The sequence below is a fragment of the Pelophylax lessonae genome (genome assembly GCF_965119305.1).
Source record: "Pelophylax lessonae genome assembly, chromosome: 4".
NCBI classification, from domain to species: Eukaryota; Metazoa; Chordata; class Amphibia; order Anura; family Ranidae; genus Pelophylax; species Pelophylax lessonae.
Window position 1 is genome coordinate 359,960,564 of NC_138771.1, and position 18,166 is coordinate 359,978,729.

An 18,166-nucleotide genomic window follows, 5' to 3' on the forward strand; every position below is an offset into this window, starting at 1 on the left:
CACAATTTTGCTGCAATGTTGCCACAATACACCTACATTATAAGCAATGCATTGTCACCAGCTCCAGGTCGACAACTCTGCTTCCCTGAACTTCTGCTCCCTGAGTACTGCACTCTGCACATGCACAGTGCACAAGGGCCAGCGCAGGCTCCAGCCAATGGCAATCATTTGCAAACAGCAGCTTGCCACTGGGGCTGTTCACTTCTATGGACATAAGGAAACTCATACACAGTGGCAGCAGGGAGCATGCTTGCAAAGGTGACTCCATGACACCCTGTAGAGGGATGGAGACACTTGAAGCAAGGAGCCAGGGAAGGGGGTCTTGGAGACATCCAATGCCAAGCACCCACAGGCTGCAACACTATACCATTTTTACATTTGAAGAGTTTAACCACTTCCGGACTGCTCACGTTGCTGCTAGTGTACCAAGGTGGCAGCCCTGGGTCTGGTGAGATAGACCTACATCGCCAGATCCCTCCCTCCCTTAGCGGCACTCTAAGTTTAGACACAGTGGGAGTCGGGCCAGGGGAGGAGAGGTGGTGATCACCGCCGCTCTTCCCCGATCATCAGGGAAAGACCGAGGAAATCCGCCCACTTGTGTAAACAAAGCGGGCGGATGTCCTCTGTGACAGGCAGGGATAGATTACAGGATTCAGCATAGCTGAACCTGCGATCTGTGTCTGTGTTACACAACCCCCTCCCCCCACACACGTCAGTAAGCATGAGGCACACATTTAACCCCTTAAATACCAACAGTGTTAGCCCCTTCCCTGCCAGTGTCATTATTACAGTAGAAGTGCATATTTTTAGCACTGATTACTGTAGTAATGTCACTGGTCCCCCCAAAAAATGTCAAAAATGTCAGTTAGGGGTCCAATCTGTCCGCCGTATTGTCGCCGTCCCGCAAAAAATCGCAGATTGCCGCCATTATTAGTAAAAAAAAAACAATAAAAATGAAAAATCTTTCCCGTAGTTAGTAAACTTTTGCGCAAACCAATCAAAATACGCTTATTGTGATTTTTTTTACCAAAAATATGTAGCAGAAAACAAATTGGCCTAAAATGTTAAAAAATGTTGATTTGTACATTTTTTGGGGGGAATGTTATATATCAGAATGTGGAAAATATTGTTTTTTTTTTTTTCAAAATTGTCTCTCTTTTTTTCAAAAATTAAAAATCGTACAGGTGATCAAATACCACCAAAAGAAAGCTCTATTTGTGGGGAAAAAGGACATAAATTTAATTTGGGTACAGCGTTGCACGACCGCGCAATTGTCCGTTAAAGTAACGCAGTGCCCAATCGCAAAATATGGCCTGGTCAGGAATAGGGTAAAATCTTCTGTTATTAAAGTGGTTAAAAATACGCTCATTGAGAATTTTTTTGTCAAAGACATGTAGCTAAATACATTTTGGCCTAAATATATGACAAAAATTGAATATATTGGATATTTTTTTACTGTCAAAGTAAAAGATGTACATTTTTCGCAAAATTTTCGCTCTTTTTTTATTAATATCGCAAAAAATGAATAGCGCAGACGTGATCAAATACCACCAAAAAAAAGCTCTGTTTGTGGGAAAAAAAGGACATAAATTTAGTTTGGGTAAAGCATTGCATGACCGCGCAATTGTCAGTTAAAGTCACGCAGTGCCAAATTGAAAAAAGGGGCCTGGTCATTAAGCAGGAAAATCCTCAGGTCTTAAAGTGGTTAAAAATACTTTATGGTGAGGTTGGGACATGGAGCGTCATTGTCTGAAATCTCATGCTGCCCCCGAAATTGCATCATCGGTGTCTTGGTATGAGGTCATGTAACCAACAATGTTTAAATCTCTGAGCAGACGTTTTCGCAGCTAACTTGGGGGTTCTGTTACATATTCAATGTAGATAGAACTTAAAGGTGGGGAAAGGATATGAGGGGTCTTATTTGAGTCCCAGTTTAACCACTTCCATACCGGGCCATTTCTGGCTCCTACATGTAAAAATCAGCTTTTCTTTGCTATAAAATTATTTAGAACCCCCAAACATTATATATATTTATATATTTTTTAGCAGAGACCCTAGGGAATAAAATGGTGGTCATTGTAACTTTTTATGTCAAACGTTATTTGCGCAGAAATCTTTCAAGCACAATTTTTTGGGAAAAAAAACTTTTATTAATAAAAAAAACCACTAAAGTTAGCCCAATTTTTTTGTATAATGTGAAAGATGATGTTACGCTGAGTAAATAGATACACACTTGTGAAATGACGCCAAACTTCGGTACTTAAAAATCTCCATAGGCAACACTTTAAATATTTTTACAGGTTACCAGTTTAGAGTTACAGAGGAGGTCTTGAGCTAGCATTGTTGCTCTCGCTCTAACGTTCGCGGCGATACCTCACATGAATACCGTTTACATGTATGTGGCCGCGACATACGCATTCGTTCGCTTCTGCGTGCGAGCACACGGGGACAGGGGCACTTTAATTTTTTTTTTATTATTGTTTATTTTATTTATATTTTTTTATTTTTACACTTTCCCTTTAATTTTTTTTTTTTTATCACTTTTATTCTTACTACAAGTAATGTAAACATCCCTTGTAATAGGAATAGTGGATTACAGGTCCTCTTTATGGAGATATCTGGGGCCAATAAGACCTCAGATCTCTCCTACAGGCTGGAAAGAGCAGAGATCTCGGCAGTATTGACAACAGCCAGGCCGGGCGTGATGTCATCACGTTGAACCCGGGTCTCCGAGAGTCATAGAGACTGCCAGGGACCATCTGGTCATTGGCAGTCTCTATGGTGTACTTCCACCAGCGGCCGATTCCATCTCCAGCTCGCTGATCGCACGGGCGAGCTGGTAGAAGCACCAGAGGGCGACAGGAGGGGGGGGGATTTCCCCTCCCGACGCCTGTAAGAATGATCAAGCGGCTTAACAGCCGCTATGATTGTTCATAAGGTGCAGGGAATCGCCAGCGAAAAAAATGATATCTGAATAATGCCTGTAGCTGCACCAATCATTCAGATATCCCCACTTAAAGCTCAGGACGTCATATGACGTCCAGCGGTAAGGAAGTACATGGGCAGGGGTAAGCAGTAAAAGGAGGCCCTATTGTTTACAATGGAGGTCCACTTTATATCTGGATTATTATGTATAAAATATTTGTTTCCAGTCTACCAAGTGACATGCCTTAACTTAAAAGGAGTTGTATATATATATATTTTATATATTATATATTTAGGTTTATATATTACCTTTTTCTTGCTTTAACCAGGTAAATAGGTTGTGGGTGTTTCTCCATAACTACCTGTACTGTGTGGAGTATTTGTATAAACTAGGGGAGAGTCGTAACTCTGTGTTCCCAATGTGAAGACCAAAAACAATAAAGAATCATGCGCCCAGAGGAATCAAGTCTGGTTATTTATGTGGTTGGCACAATGCTAACATTTACACAAGAACATACTGTATGAATATTAGTATGTTTGCTAGGGCTCCAGGAAACCAAAGTCATGGTAGAGATGCATGTACTACAAACAGTTTATATTGTAGCTGAACTCTAGGCAGATATAAAAGGCACACATTTTTGCAACTTTGTAATTAGTAATACATAATTAAATGTGTTTTTTTTTTTTTTTATAAGCAGTGTAAGTTTAACCACTTTAGCCCCGGAAGGTTTTACCCCCTTAATGACCAGGCCATTTTTTGCGATACGGCACTGCGTTGCTTCAAGTAACAATTGCATGGATGCGTGACTTTTTACCAAAATAAAATTGATGTCATTTTTTTTCCACCAATAAAACTTTCTTTTGGTGGTATTTTATCACCTCTGCGGTTTTTATTTTTTGCACTATAAACAAAAAAAGACAATTTTGAAAATATATATATATATTACTTTCTGCTATAAAACATCCAATAAAAAAATGTAAAAAATTGGAATTTCTTCATCAGTTAGGCCAATATGCATTCTTCTACATATTGTTGGTAAGAAAAATCCCAAAAAGCGTATATTGATTGGTTTGCACAAAATTTATAGCGTCTACAAACTATGGGTTAGATTTATGGACTTTTTTTTGTTTTTATTAATAATGGCAGCGATCAGTGATTGTTAGCGGAACTGCGACATTGCGGCAGACAAATCTGACACTAAGTGACACATATTGGGGACCATTGACACTAAGACAGTGATCAGTGCTAAAAAAATGCACTGTCACTGTATAAATGACACTGGTAGGGAAGGAGTTAACATCAGGGGTGAGGAAAGGGTTAGGTGTGTTCTTAGGGAGTGTTTTCTAACTGTGTCGGATGGACTGTCTGCAGAAAGAGAGAGATCTGTGTTCCTGATTAGTAGGAACACAAGATCTCTCTCTTCCTGTCTGACAAAACAACGTTCTGTTATTCCTCCAAACGATGGCGGGCGGCCGCCGGACCCACTGATTGGCTCCCACCGTGTCCAATCACCGATGTGTCTGGTGCACACACGTACCCCAGGACCGATGAAAGAAACCACATACAGGTACGTGATTTTGCGCTTAAGGGCCGCCCTGCCACAGTAAATGTACTTGGGGCGGTCCTTAAGTGGTTAACCTGGTCAGTGCCATCTTAAGAGCATTAAAGGGCCCCCCAGGCAATGTAGTGCACTGGGGCCCTGCCTACACAATCACGCACGAGAATAAAAATGCAAATTATCAATGAGGCGATATTAATAGGTACAGCAGTGCCAGGGTAATGACAGCTTCCAAATTTGGCGGCTGAGTCCGGTGGACACACACACGGACGGGAGTCAGACTGAACTGTCCTGTGTGTGCTTGTTCCCATGGAGGGGGAATGGCATTACTGCAGTTGTGGGCTCCCCCTCCACAGCCCAAGTGACCTGACAGCAGCGCAGGGCCGACAGGCGCTTGCCACCTGCTAAGTTCAGTGACGGGATGCACACGGGAATCGGGACTAATGCTTGGCTGGGGCTGGATCATTGGCAAGTGGGCCCCCCCGGGCAAGTGGGCCCACGGGCAACTGCCCTGCGTGGCCATTCGGTAAGATGGCCCTAAACCTGGTATCAGCCATTTGCAATTCCTATACAGAGAACCTTAGAATTGGAAAGGAAGAAGCAACCCAAGAAGCAGAGTGACAGAGAGATATACTCTTTCTGGGCTGCTTCATCTTTCACAGTCAATCACAGCCTGGCCAGGTCAAGGATGACCTGGGCTCGAAGAAAGTGGGTTGAATGATGTTATCCATCACACTGAGGACATCTGGGGGTAGAAAATAGGTTGTAATTGTTGCAGGAAAATTTGTAGATTGAAGGTGACTATTGCAGCAAAAACTGGTTTTGTTTTTTTTTTTTATCTTTTAATGAGTTAATTTATTCTTATCTTGTTGTTTTCTAGAGTTCGGCTTTAACTGCTTAACCTTGCCTCCATTGTAAGCTGCTACACCACATGCTTAACAGTTACATGTACCATATGCAAAGCTGCCACTAGACAGAGCAATTTATTAAAGCAGTTTCTAGAGGGGATTAGTTTAATGGAAACTGGGAACTTGTTGCCCACATTCCAGGATAACGCTCGTCATACATTCTCTAAGACTGAAGCTCTTCTAATTAGGATTCTGCAAGCGTTGGAGACATTCTATTTCATACTTCTGAATGCTCTCATTTCTGTGCTATTTTCTACTGTTTGAAGCATAAATAAATCTTACATATTGATTTTATGTTTGAAGTTCTTCATATCCAGTTCATTGACTTACTACAGTATGTTTACATCGGTGCTAAATACCATTAAATTACTTGCTATCATTAAAAGCATAGTATATACTGTACTGTATTTCTTTTATTAAAACAGTATATCATTATAGAATAATATACTTATTTTAACCTACTTTAACAACAGCGTATATCCATTTAATTATAGATATATACAGTAGATATACAGTACATACCTTTCTGCATGATAACTGGTATTAGGGCTTATTATTGGGGTTTATTAACAGTGCAGAGAATGATAATAATTAGCCAGTGCAATTACCATAGTAATCAATCAGATTTAGGTTTATTACAGTCAAATTAGCAAAAGTTTAATCCTCGTTGGCTGCTGGGGGTCCTCTCAGATGCTAATGGAGTCCATATTATTAAGTATAATGTCTAGTTGCTGTTTCCTTTTTCTTACACTGTCTACGAGCCGTGTTATATTTTTGTACAATGTATTGCATTTTCTGTACAATTTACAACTGCAATAAAAATAATAAAATAAAAAAAGTATAATGTCTAGTTTTGCCCCAATATATATTTGCCTTCTGATAGTATACACATGTACGAAGTTGGAGTGTTTCTAGATACAGTAAGGAAACAGTGCGGGAAGTGGCGGCTGGTGAATAAAAATTTTTTGGGGGGGGGGGGGCTGCGGCAAAACCAACAACCCCACCCCGCACCCCCGCGAGACGGATGGCTGGATGGCTGTCCGACAATCTACTCTACCACCCCCTCCCTCCTTCCTCCCCCCTCCCCAGACGGATGGCTGGATGGATGGCTGGCTGTCTTCTTACCTGCTCATTCACCGAGCGCCTCAGTGTCTTCTCCTCAGCCGTATGTCCCCTCCCTCTTCCTGGCCAATGGCCAGTAAAATCACCTCTCTTTTTAGCCAATCACGAAAGGGGTCTCACGACCTGCTTCCTGATTGGCTGGGAGGAGAGTCAGTATGATAATAGCGAATATTCTTTCGCTATTGCCATACAACTAGTTGGGCTCGGGCCACAGTTCTCTGCGCCCTAAGCCCACCCTTTTCTGAAGTCTATTAGAGCCTCTGGCTCTAATCACGTGCTTCAGAAAAAAAAAATCCTCTATTGGAATTCATGCGTCCGGCGCCCTGCATGTAGATTAGGGGGCCGGATGCATGGATACGGGGGGGGGGGGGGGGCGGCGATAGACGAGCCGCCCCAGAGTGGGGCACAGCTTATACCATTGCCTAGGTAATAAAACATATAATGTAACATAATGACAAAAAATGCACCTACTGGATTCCAGGTTCACTTATTTTCCACGTTGTCTAATCTAAGAACTGCTCTTTTTTGTCCATAACAGCCGATGAGATGTTTTCTTTAATTCGCCCAAATAGCACCGTAAAAAATTAAGCTGAGAATCTGATTTTTCACAATAGACAAAAAGAATAGACCTCCTTCAGACACTTTAATAAATAAAGCCTGCAGTATTTTCTGCAGCTGCAGTGTAACAGAAAGCAACTAATCCGAAATCATCTTAAATTCTTTAGACGATTTTAAATAAATAAAACATTTGATCCAGGGTGTGCCCAACTTTTGGCATGAAGGCAGCCCCATCCTGAAGATCTGTTGTCATTTGAAAATACTGACTTTAATCCTCCCTAGCCACCCTCCATAACTTTTTCAACCTCCCAATGCCTGCTAATACCTGCTGCTTCTACTGCAATGGTGAAAATTGGACAACATAAAAAAAAAGACCACTGTAAGGGAACCTCAACCCACACTGTACTTGTGGTCTTCGGTCTGTATACAGCTTCCTTGCAGTCATGAACATAGATATCAAATCCTAGCTTCTTTATAGAAATGGGCCTGTAGCCAGCAATGACTTTTTTTATATCAAAAGTGTAATTTAAGATCATTTGCATGTGTTGGAACAAAATTGCTGACTCCCCATTAGCTCTTTCTCCCAACAATCCTCATTGATAAAACCCTCAATTACAAGAGTTTTACAAACGTCTAGGTGTAATGAAGTAGGCATCCCTTGACATTAATTATTCTCCCCAATTATTACATGAAGGCCATTTTTAATCCTTCCAGTATTTCAAAAATACACATTTAATAGATAATTCCTACTTTAAATTCTCCTTTCTACAGCTTAGACAATGTAGTCCCGCAGGCATCCCAAATGGATGACTCCTGGCTCAGGATCAATTTAAATTGGTATCTTGTTACCAAAGAGCTAAGACCAATTGGTAAAACAATATCCCAGCATTAAATGATGAAAGCACACTGTATTCGCAAGTGCATGCAGTCATCACCTCTAGGGATAAGATGATCCAATTCAAAAACCTGCATAGGATATATTATATATATATATATATATATATATATATATATATATATATATATATATATATATATATATATATATATATATATACATATACATACTGTAGAGGGCACTTCACTTTCTTTTTGACATTTATTTTTGACAGTTTTTGCTGACAGCTACTCTACTTCTGTCTGGTTTCCTTTTTCTTACCTTTTGCATACATTTTTTTTTAATAGCGCAGGGGTTTTTCACTATTATTTAAATGTTTTTTTTTATGGTGCTGTGAATTGCTTTTTGGCAGAAGTGTAACTGTGTAATGTTTAATAGGGGGATAAGGTTATTGATCTTTTATGAGAAACTAAAGCTGGCCAGTTCATAAGGTTCTCCTCATTTATCTTTAATATACCAAAACAGAAGAGGTCCAGGAGTCCTCATATCGTTCTCTTTCCCCCTGAGAAAATCACAAAAAATGTTTATTGCTTTAACACAAATCTTCACACAACTGAATTTTTGACATTTTCACATTCCACTGTACTTCAGTAATAGGTGTAAGAAGTAACACCTTCTCCTATGTACCGAACTAAACAACAAAGCAAAGGCAGCAGGATTACTAAGGCCTGCCATACAGAGGAAATATAGTCTTGCAACTACGGGTTGCAGGAAAGAAAATTTGCTCAATTCCCCCATCAACACAGACAGTGTTGCCAGGCCTCCTCCTGCCAGGCCATTGTCTTCTCCCAGGGGGGGGGGGGGCAGGGCAGGGGAAGCTGCCCCTGCCAGAAGAAGACAGTAATTATTGCTAGCAGCTATAGCAGCCCCTAGCGATAATCACCGGTAAAACCCGGTATGCTGGTTGTACCAAAAATGATTCATTGATCAACTTGCTACACTCAGCCTGACCATACAGGGTTTGAATCCTGTCAGATGGTGGAGCTTTCAGACGGTGGGAGCTTTTGTCGGGACCAGAGGTTTTCTTTTTTTGTTTTTTTCTGGGTTGGCGGTGGTGGTGGGCAGCATGATTGACGATGGATCTACACCGGGACTTTTTTAAAATTTTTAATAAAGGACTTCTGTTGTGTTTTTATTTAATTTTACACTTTTTTGGTGAATTAGTTCCTCTGGATTTCCACCATCCAACTTCTCACAGCCTTAAAAAAATGATAACAGGTTGATCTTGATTGATAGACAAGAATGGCCTTTCATAAATCTATGCTGGTTGTCACTTATGATACCTTTATCACAGGCAAATTTCTGTATAGAGTCCCTTACTATTACCTCAAATATCTTACATACTATTGATGTTAGGCTGACTGGTCTGTAGTTTCCTGGTATGCATCTCAATCCTTTTTTGTAAAATGGTTTCAGAATTCCCTTATGTGAATCAGTTGGTACTACTTCAGTCAGTTAGGTGTCTTTAAAAATCAGAAATAGCGGCTTGGCTATAACTGCGCTAAGTTTTCTAAGGACTTGCGGGTGTAAGCCATCTGGATCTGGTGATTTGTTCATATTATTTTTCTCCAGTCATTTTTGTACCTGGTTTTCAGTTAAGCACAGAGTTTTCTTTGCTATTAAGGCTATAAAACCAATATTTTTAATCTGTAAAAAAATGATCTAATACATCTGCCTTTTTCCTGTCATTTTTGAGCAGCTTCCTGTGTTCATCCATTATGGGGCCTATCTGTTTTTTCACAACCTTTTTTACAATTTGATACAATGTTACAATTGATATACACTGCTCAAAAAAATCAAAGGAACACTTTGAAAACAGATCAATGGAGAAAAATATCATGCTGGATATCTATACTGGTATGGACTGGGTAATGTGTTAGGAACGAAAGAATGCTACATCAATTGATGGGATCGAAATTTATCAACCTACAGAGGGCTGAATTCAAAGACACCCCAAAAATCAAAGTGAAAAAATGATGCAGTAGGCTACTCCATTTTGCTGAAATTTCATTGCAGCAACTCAAAATGGTACTCAGTAGTTGTATGGTCCCCACATGCTTGTATGGATGCCTTGCAATGTTGGGGCATGCTCCTAATGAGACGACGGATGGTGTCCTGGAGTGTTTCCTCCCAGATCTAGAGCAAAGCATCACTGAGCTCCTGAACAGACTGAGGTGCAACATGGTGGTGTCGGATGGACCAAAACTTCTATTGAATTTAGGTCAGGCGAGGGTTGAGGTTATTCAATTGTATCATTTCCTTCATCCTCCAGGAATTGGCTGCATACTTTCGCCACATGAGGCTGGGTATTGTCATGCACCTGGAGGAACCCTGTTATTCCTTGCACAAAGGAGCAAATACTGGTCCTGCTGATGGGTTAAGGACCTTCTATGACCCTGTCCAGCTCTCCTAGAGTAACTGCCTGTCTCCTGGAATCTCCTCCATGCTCATGAGACAGTGCTGGCAGACAATGCAAAACCTTCTGGCAATGGCACATCCTGAAGGAGTTGGACTGCCTGTGCAACCTCCATAGGGTCCAGGTATCGCCTTATGCTACCAGTAGTGACACTGACCCTAGCCAAATGCAAAACGTGTGAAAAACAGTCAGAAAAGATGAGTCGGGAAAAAATGTTATTGGCCTTCACCTGGAAAACCTTTCCTGTTGCCCATCTAGTGCACCTGTTATTAATTTCATTAATATAAAAGCAGCTTAAACTGATTATTCAACCCCCTCTGCTACCTAACTTGCCAGATCTTTGATTAAAAAGTGTCCCATATTTTTTTTTTGAGCAGGGTAATGGAAAAAAATGGGATTTGCTTTACTTAATGTGTTCTCATATTCTATTTTAGCCACCCTTATTGCTCCCTTGCATTTATTGTTGCACTCCTTGTAAATCTGAAATGGCAAGGGTGTCCCTTCTTCTTTTGTACTTTTTAATGGCTTGTTTTTCTTCCTTATTTGTTTTTTTACACTAAGATGTAGCAACAGTTTTTAATTTAGTTTTTTTTTATGTTTGTTACCCAATGGAATTTGATGACTAAAACACTTGTTTACTTCATCTTAAAGCACTCCCACTCACCTTGTGTGCTATTTGTTGGAAATATTTGGTTCTATTGACTCTGAGATCACAGCTTATTAGAGTTAGCTTTTTTTGAATTTACAAATTCAGAAGGCTACACTTCCACACCCTACATAAAATGGAAGGCACGTATTTGCAATACAACATTTGGAGGTAACACACTCCAAGTTTTAATAAATATTGCCTTTTAGCTGCTTGACATGTATATAGACTTTACCAAAGTTTTGGCTCTTTTCCTACATTTAAAAATATGCATATATGTTAAATGCCTTCTACACAAAACATGGGTTTACTTGAGTATGCATTTAGTGTAATAATAAAGTCTTATTTTTGTTATTTATTTATTTTTTCATTTAAAAATAACAAGCATGTTACACTTACCTGCTCTGTGCAGTGGTTTTGCTTAGAGCACCCCAGATCCTTCTCTTCTTGGGTCCCCCTCTGGTGCTCCTGGGCCCTCCCTCCTGCCCAAGCAGGCTTGCTCCCAAGCTGCAGGTCGGCGTGTCCCTGCGCTGCCTGCTCCCTTTCCTGATTGGCTCATTGGCTGTGATAGAATGCATGAAGGTAAAATATATGTCATTCTTATACCATATTATAAAGGCATAAATACTTTAAATGTATCACAGTGGCAGCATAAAATGCAGTGTTGGAAGCCTTTAGTATGACATAGCCAGCAGAAGCTCTAGTATGTGACATTTAAATAACAGCGATAGAACATAATGCCAGCTGGGGATGGGGGTAAATCTTGACTTGGAGAGATATTGAGGGTTTGTGTAAAGCAGGGTACACACTAGTAGAAAATCTGCCGAAAAATTCCCGCCCAATGTGAAATCGTCCGATTTTCGCCTAGTGTGTACACAACTTTCAGCAGCCGATGCCGACATTTTCAACGGAAAAAAAAACAGAGGGACAAACACCAAACTTTTTTTCATCCGTCCCCGGACGACCGATTTTTGTTTAATGTGTATGCAGTACGTCCGTGAAAAATCGGATACGAAAGACCGCGTATGATCTGAAATTGCTGACAACCCGGAAGTCTAGGAACAAATGTGCCAAAAAAAAGAAAAATCGGACGAGAAATTTCGTGAACATTTACGCACTGTCGACTAAAAACGGTAATGAACGCTGAGAAGACAGAGAAAAATCGAAGTATATTTTCGTCCTTAAAGTGTGTACGGCCCTTTAAGCTGGGGATCCCTTGGTACTGATATGAGAACAATGGCAGGTTACGTTTACCAGTACTCTTAGATTAGAAATAAGGTTGATTGAGCCATACTTGATGCCAGCTAGTTCCCTACTTTCCTAATCACGAAACGTCTCAAGTGGAGGTTCTTTTTGCTTTGTTTACTTTTGGACTGCAATTCTAATGAGAGTTTGCACAGGTGTTTAGCAGCACAATAGACATCATATATATTTTACTTACAAACTCCGCTGTTGATGTAATCAGTGATGAGTAAGCATGATGAGAACTACTGCTATTCGTTCACTGCATTGTGGTCTGCCAGGAATGATCTTATTTACCTTTGTTTTGATGCCACTGGGTGTGATTGATAATGAGTAACTTTAGTTTGCCCTCTGCTTGCAGGTGTGATGGGAGGGCCTGGTCACCAACAGAAGAACTGAGACAGCAGCCTCGTAAATACAGTCTGGAATCAGAGCTACAGGTAAGAGACAATCAAAAAGCATGGACCTATAACATCTTGTAATGTGTGAAATCATGAATTTGTTCCATGTGCTCTGATTCATTTGAATATAATTATAATGTTAGTTAGGTTAAGAAAAAACTACACATCTATTGAGTTCAAACAAAAGAAAAAAAATACAAAGAAAAATGTTGCACCATCAGAACCCTAAACCGATAGCTGATGCAGAGAAAGGCAAAAAAAAACCCTTATGATTCATTTTGCTCCAACAGAAAAAAATCCTTCCTCATCGCCAAAGGAAATTGGGAGCTCTCTAGATCGCAGGTGTCAAACACAAGTACCGGGGGCCGAATCCGCCCCTCCAGGCCATTTCATGTGGCCCTCGCAACTCTCTTGCAGTTGCGCAATCCCCTTGTTTCTGCCCCCACCTTGTCCCAGCAGTCAGCAGCGTGAAGGAAGACAGAACTCCTCCTGCAGGTCCTGCGTGTCTTCGTGCAGGTACAGAGAGGCTTGTCTCTACCCCCCCCCCCTCCCCATCTCTGCAGTCAAAGGAGGACATAAATCCTTTCAGATCCATCACCTCTCTGTGCAGCCACAGCACCCCCTTGTCCCCATCTTCCCTTGGTCTCAGCATTCAGCAGACCCCAGCAGCTGACTCCAGTCAGTCTGGTCCTCCTCTAGACCCTGCACTTTCTGCTTCCCAGCTCCACCCCTAGCTTTCTTTAGCAGCACACAATAAAGGGGGTGCACTGTAATAAAATGGAAGGTGGGGGACTCCTGACTTCTGATAGTGGGGGGGACATGACATCTGATATAATGGGGGGGGGGGGTAGCTCTGGACGTCTAGTTAGGTTTACATATACAACTGGCCCTTTGAGGGCAATCATAATGCTGAAGCAGCCCACAATTAAATTGACTTTGACACCCCTGCTCTAGATCAACCATCTACAGCAGGGGTGTCAAACTCAATTTCATTGCGGGCCGCATCATTGTTATGGCTGCCCTCAAAGGGCCAGTTGTACTTGTAAGACTATATAAATGTATCTACTGCAAGTCTGAAAAGTAGGGTCACACACCACTGGTATCCATGAGAACCTGTACTGGAGACTGCTTAGAGAGAACATGGATCTGCAGTAGTGTTCTGTCTGAAGTCTCGAATAAAGTTTTTTGTGGATGATACCAGCGGTATGCGACCCTCCTTTTCAACTGGCATAGAATCGTAGTATTCTCATAATACTTATAAGCAGATGTCTAGAGCACCCCACCCCCCTTACATCAAATGTCAAGAGCCCCCCCACCAGAGGTCAAGAGTCCTCCACCCTCCCTTACATCACAGTGCACCACCTTACCTAGTGGTGCTGGTGGCAAGAAGCTGAGGGCAAAGCTGCAGGAGAGATGCGAGGGCCACATGAAATGGCCTGGAGGGCCGCATTCGGCCCCAGGGCCTTGTGTTTGACACATGTGATCTACAGTGTTATTTCTTCAAATATTGATTACTAGTTATGTTATAAAGTTATTTAGAAACACTGCAAGTCTGTTTTTTTCTTTTAAAGCATAACGTAATCTACTGAATTGGCTGTGGAACACTATTCCACATTTTTCAAAGGCGGTAATAGGTGGTAAAGGTGGTAATATCCTGGATCCCTGGGTCTTTGATCCCAGGGAGACATCACTGCCCATATATGGTAATGACCATATTTAATTAATTCTGTCAACTGGGATACCCGGAACTGTGTGTACATTACTGCAGTGCTGATGATCTGTCAATTAGTGAAGGGATTGTAGTTGGTGAACTTTGGCAGGCGCTGGGTGGTGTGCACTGTGCATATCTTCATTTAACTCCTTGTGGAAATTAGTAATAATGGGTACTAATGTACCCCTTTATTCTTTCCCCTGGCAAGGGGCAGATATCTTGAGGCCCCCTTATTATAAAGTGGGCTTCCAGATTCTACTCTAAGCCCCCCCACCCAAAAACCTTCACACCCTTTTTGGAGGACTGGATGTGGGGACGAGGCCCTTGTTCCTCAACAATCTTCTTTTACAAACTGCAGCTTGGCATTACATGCTGTTATTAGGTCTATAATTTATCAAAACACAGAAACTATATCATTTATGTATTGATCAAAAAGTAAAGGTTTCAATACTAAACCTTGGGGCACACCACTAACAATTTTAGACTGTTCAGAGTATGAATCGGGAACAAATAATTATGTCTCTAAGTATGTACTGCCAGGACATTGTATTCTGACAGCTGCAACTGCCACTGTCAGAATACAGTGCAAACAGCTAGATAAGTTTCAAGAAAATGATTTCAACATGTCCATTGGATAGAAATCGATCAAACAATTGACTTTTGTCGAGCGGGGACTGCCACCTACTGATCATACTGATTGAAATTCAACTGGTCCCTGCTTACCAGGGACCAGTTGGTTACCTGGTACCAGCCGAATTGCAATCAGTGTATGGCCAGCTTTATGTTGTCGCCACTCTGGATGGAAGAGGGATGGATCCACCCTGGGACAGCAGCATTGTCAACCTGGGAAGAGGTTAGTTTTAGATGCAGTGAAAGATTTAGATAGAGTTGACTAACAAATTAAAGCTAAGCTGCAGCAAAGACACTTTTTATGCAGTTACAGCTTCAATTTTTTTTCCTTTTAGGATAAATGTTTTACATAAATGAATAAAAGCTGATCATTTTAAACACACCTGTCCATGTTAAATGGTTTGTCTGAACCCCACCTTTTCTGAATATCATAGCCCGCTCCACTCTAATTCATCCCAAAGGTATTCTATCGGGATGAGGTCAGGACTCTGTGCAGGCCAGTCAAGTTCCTCCAACCCAAACTTGATCATCCATGTCTTTATGGGCCTTGCTTTGTGCACTGGTGCAGTCATTTTGGAACAGGAAGTTTCCCACAAAGTTGGGCTTGTGAAATTGTCCAAAATGTCTTGGTATGATGACGCCTTTAGAGTTCCCTTTACTGGAACTAAGGGGCCAAGCCCAACCCTTTAAAAACAACCCCACACCATAATCCCCCTCCACCAAATGATTTGGACCAGTGCACAAAGCAAGGTCCATAAAGACATGGATTAGCGAGTTTGGGGTGGAGGAACTTGACTAGTCCTGACCTCAACCTGATAGAACACCTTTGGGAGGAAATAGAGTGGAGGCTGCAAGCCAGGCCTTCTCATTCAACATCAGTGCCTGACCTCACAAATGTGCTTCTGGAAGAATGGGCAAACATTCCCATAGACACGCTGCTAAACCTTGTGGACAGCTTCCCCAGAAAAGTTGAAGCTGTTATAGCAGCAAAGGGTGGGCCAACTCAATATTGAACCCTACGGACTAAGACTGGGATGCCATTAAAGTTCATGTGCGTGTAAAGGCAGGAGTCCCAATACTTTTGACAAAATAGTGTGTGTTTACTGAACCACCATAAAACTGTTTTTGGCTTCTTTCACACGGCCGCTCAGTTTATTTCATCCGCTGCGGCACTTTTTTTTTTTTTTCACGGACACGGGTGACACTTGTGTCATCCGCTCCGTATGTCCGCATATCATCCCATCCGTTTGCGGATGATATACGGACATCATTTATGTCTATGGGATTGCGGATGTCAGCGGATGACACTGCTGACATCCGATTTTGCGTCCTTTTCATTTTTTAAACAGAAGAAAAATAGGGTTCTGTTCCGTTCCAAAAAATGGAACAGAACTGAAAGGACACAAATCGGATGTCAGCGGATGGTCATCCGCTGACACCCGCAATCCCATTGACATGCATTATGTCTGTTTATCACCCGCAAACAGATGGGGTGATATACGGACATACGGAGCGCCCGTGTGAAAGGGGCCTTAGTAAAAAAATTTTATTGAGTAATTTATTCCAAAAGAACTAATAAAAAAAAAAACTGAAAAAGAAGGTTTGCTGAACTGACTCAATCTCCTTTCTTTTTGCTCCTCTTGTATGTGAATTAGAATTTTTCAGCAATTCTATCTAAGCCACAACTTTAAAAACGGCATCTCTTGTAAATATAACTGTTTTGACAACACGGCTATAGAAACATATGTTACAGTAATCCCAGAGCCCCTTGTAAAGGCAATGAGCTGGAGTTCAGTGTAGATGGCATAATTGTTGTGGCAGCAAATTACTGCCATTTACTAAGTCAAGGTCAAGTAGTACCAAAGATCTGAGAGCCTGATACCATTTTCACTGACTCTGAACTGACATTTGGAATGGAGCTTTCTTGTAACATGGAACATATCTTTCTCCATCTGCTTGCTCCCTTGGGAAACCATTTTCAGACTGCAAATATATTGTATACAGGCTTTGTCTTGACAGGGGAAATTATAAGTTGTACATGTGTGAATAAAAGCATAGCTGGAGTGTTTTCTAAGAACAGAGGGAACTGTCACACTGACAATTAGCAGAGTGGCTACCTACAAAGCTACATGTATCACATTACTATTCTTTTACATGAAGTATCATTTGCATCTGGATACATAAACACAAAATATAATACCAATACACACTGAGAAAATATCTACATTAAAATAATGTAAAAACCTTCAAAACCAAGCGTGACTGCTGTGGGTACATGTGGGGCATAGCTTTCATTCCTGACTGCTTTGTTCATTTAAAGTTGTTGCTTTTTCTACTGTGAGGGTCCTTTCACGCGGGCGTTCCGATCCGATCCGCCTGTCAGTTTTTCAGGGGGACCTGATCGGATAGTCCATGCATCCCTATGGGGCAGCGGATGTCAGCGGAGACATCTCCTCTGACACCCGCTGCTATCCAAACTAACAGGCGGTCCATTCTCATCCGATCTCCCCATAGAGGACAGCAGGGATCTGACAGCTCCGTCTCCACACACAGAGCTGTCATCCGCCTGCTCAGCGGGGATTGGCGGATCGATCCCCCGCTGAGCAGAACAGACCTCGTCAGATGGTGCAGCGCGAGAAAGGACCCTTATATGAAATAAAGTTAAAGAGGTTGTAAACTCAGTTAATTATTTTATTTTTTTTACGCAAGCTGAAAGAGAAACACATAATGAGCTAGTGTGCATCGCATACTAGCTCATTATGAGATACTTACCTTAGAACGAGCCCCCGCCGTGCCGTCCGCTCACCTCTATGACGGGCGACATGTCCAGTCGCCCGTCTTCCGGGATCGCGGCATCCGGCCATCTGATTGGCCGGAGCCGCGGTGACGTCACTCCCATGCACGCGCGCGGGAGCCAACAGTCACGGCACGGTACTCTGAAGAAACGGCACCAGCGGCCGTTCCTTCAGAGCGCATGCGCCAGTGACGTCACTGGCTGCATGTAAGGTAAATATCTCCTAAACGGTACATGTTTAGGAGATATTTACAGTACCTATAGGTAAGCCTTATCATAGGCTTACCTATAGGTACAAGTGTCAGAGGAGGGTTTACTTCCTCTTTAAGGTCTGGTGATGTGTATTACCATTTACC

General features: G+C 41.8%; 1 protein-coding gene across 1 annotated transcript in view; it reads left to right on the forward strand.

Moving 5' to 3' along the window:
- Positions 1-18,166, forward strand: part of PDLIM4 (PDZ and LIM domain 4) — a 280,179-nt gene that overhangs the window by 145,247 nt on the left and 116,766 nt on the right. The window contains exon 3 of the mRNA XM_082255565.1: positions 12,636-12,714. Within this exon, the coding sequence (XP_082111691.1) occupies positions 12,636-12,714 (79 nt within the window). The remainder of the gene's footprint in view (positions 1-12,635; positions 12,715-18,166) is intronic.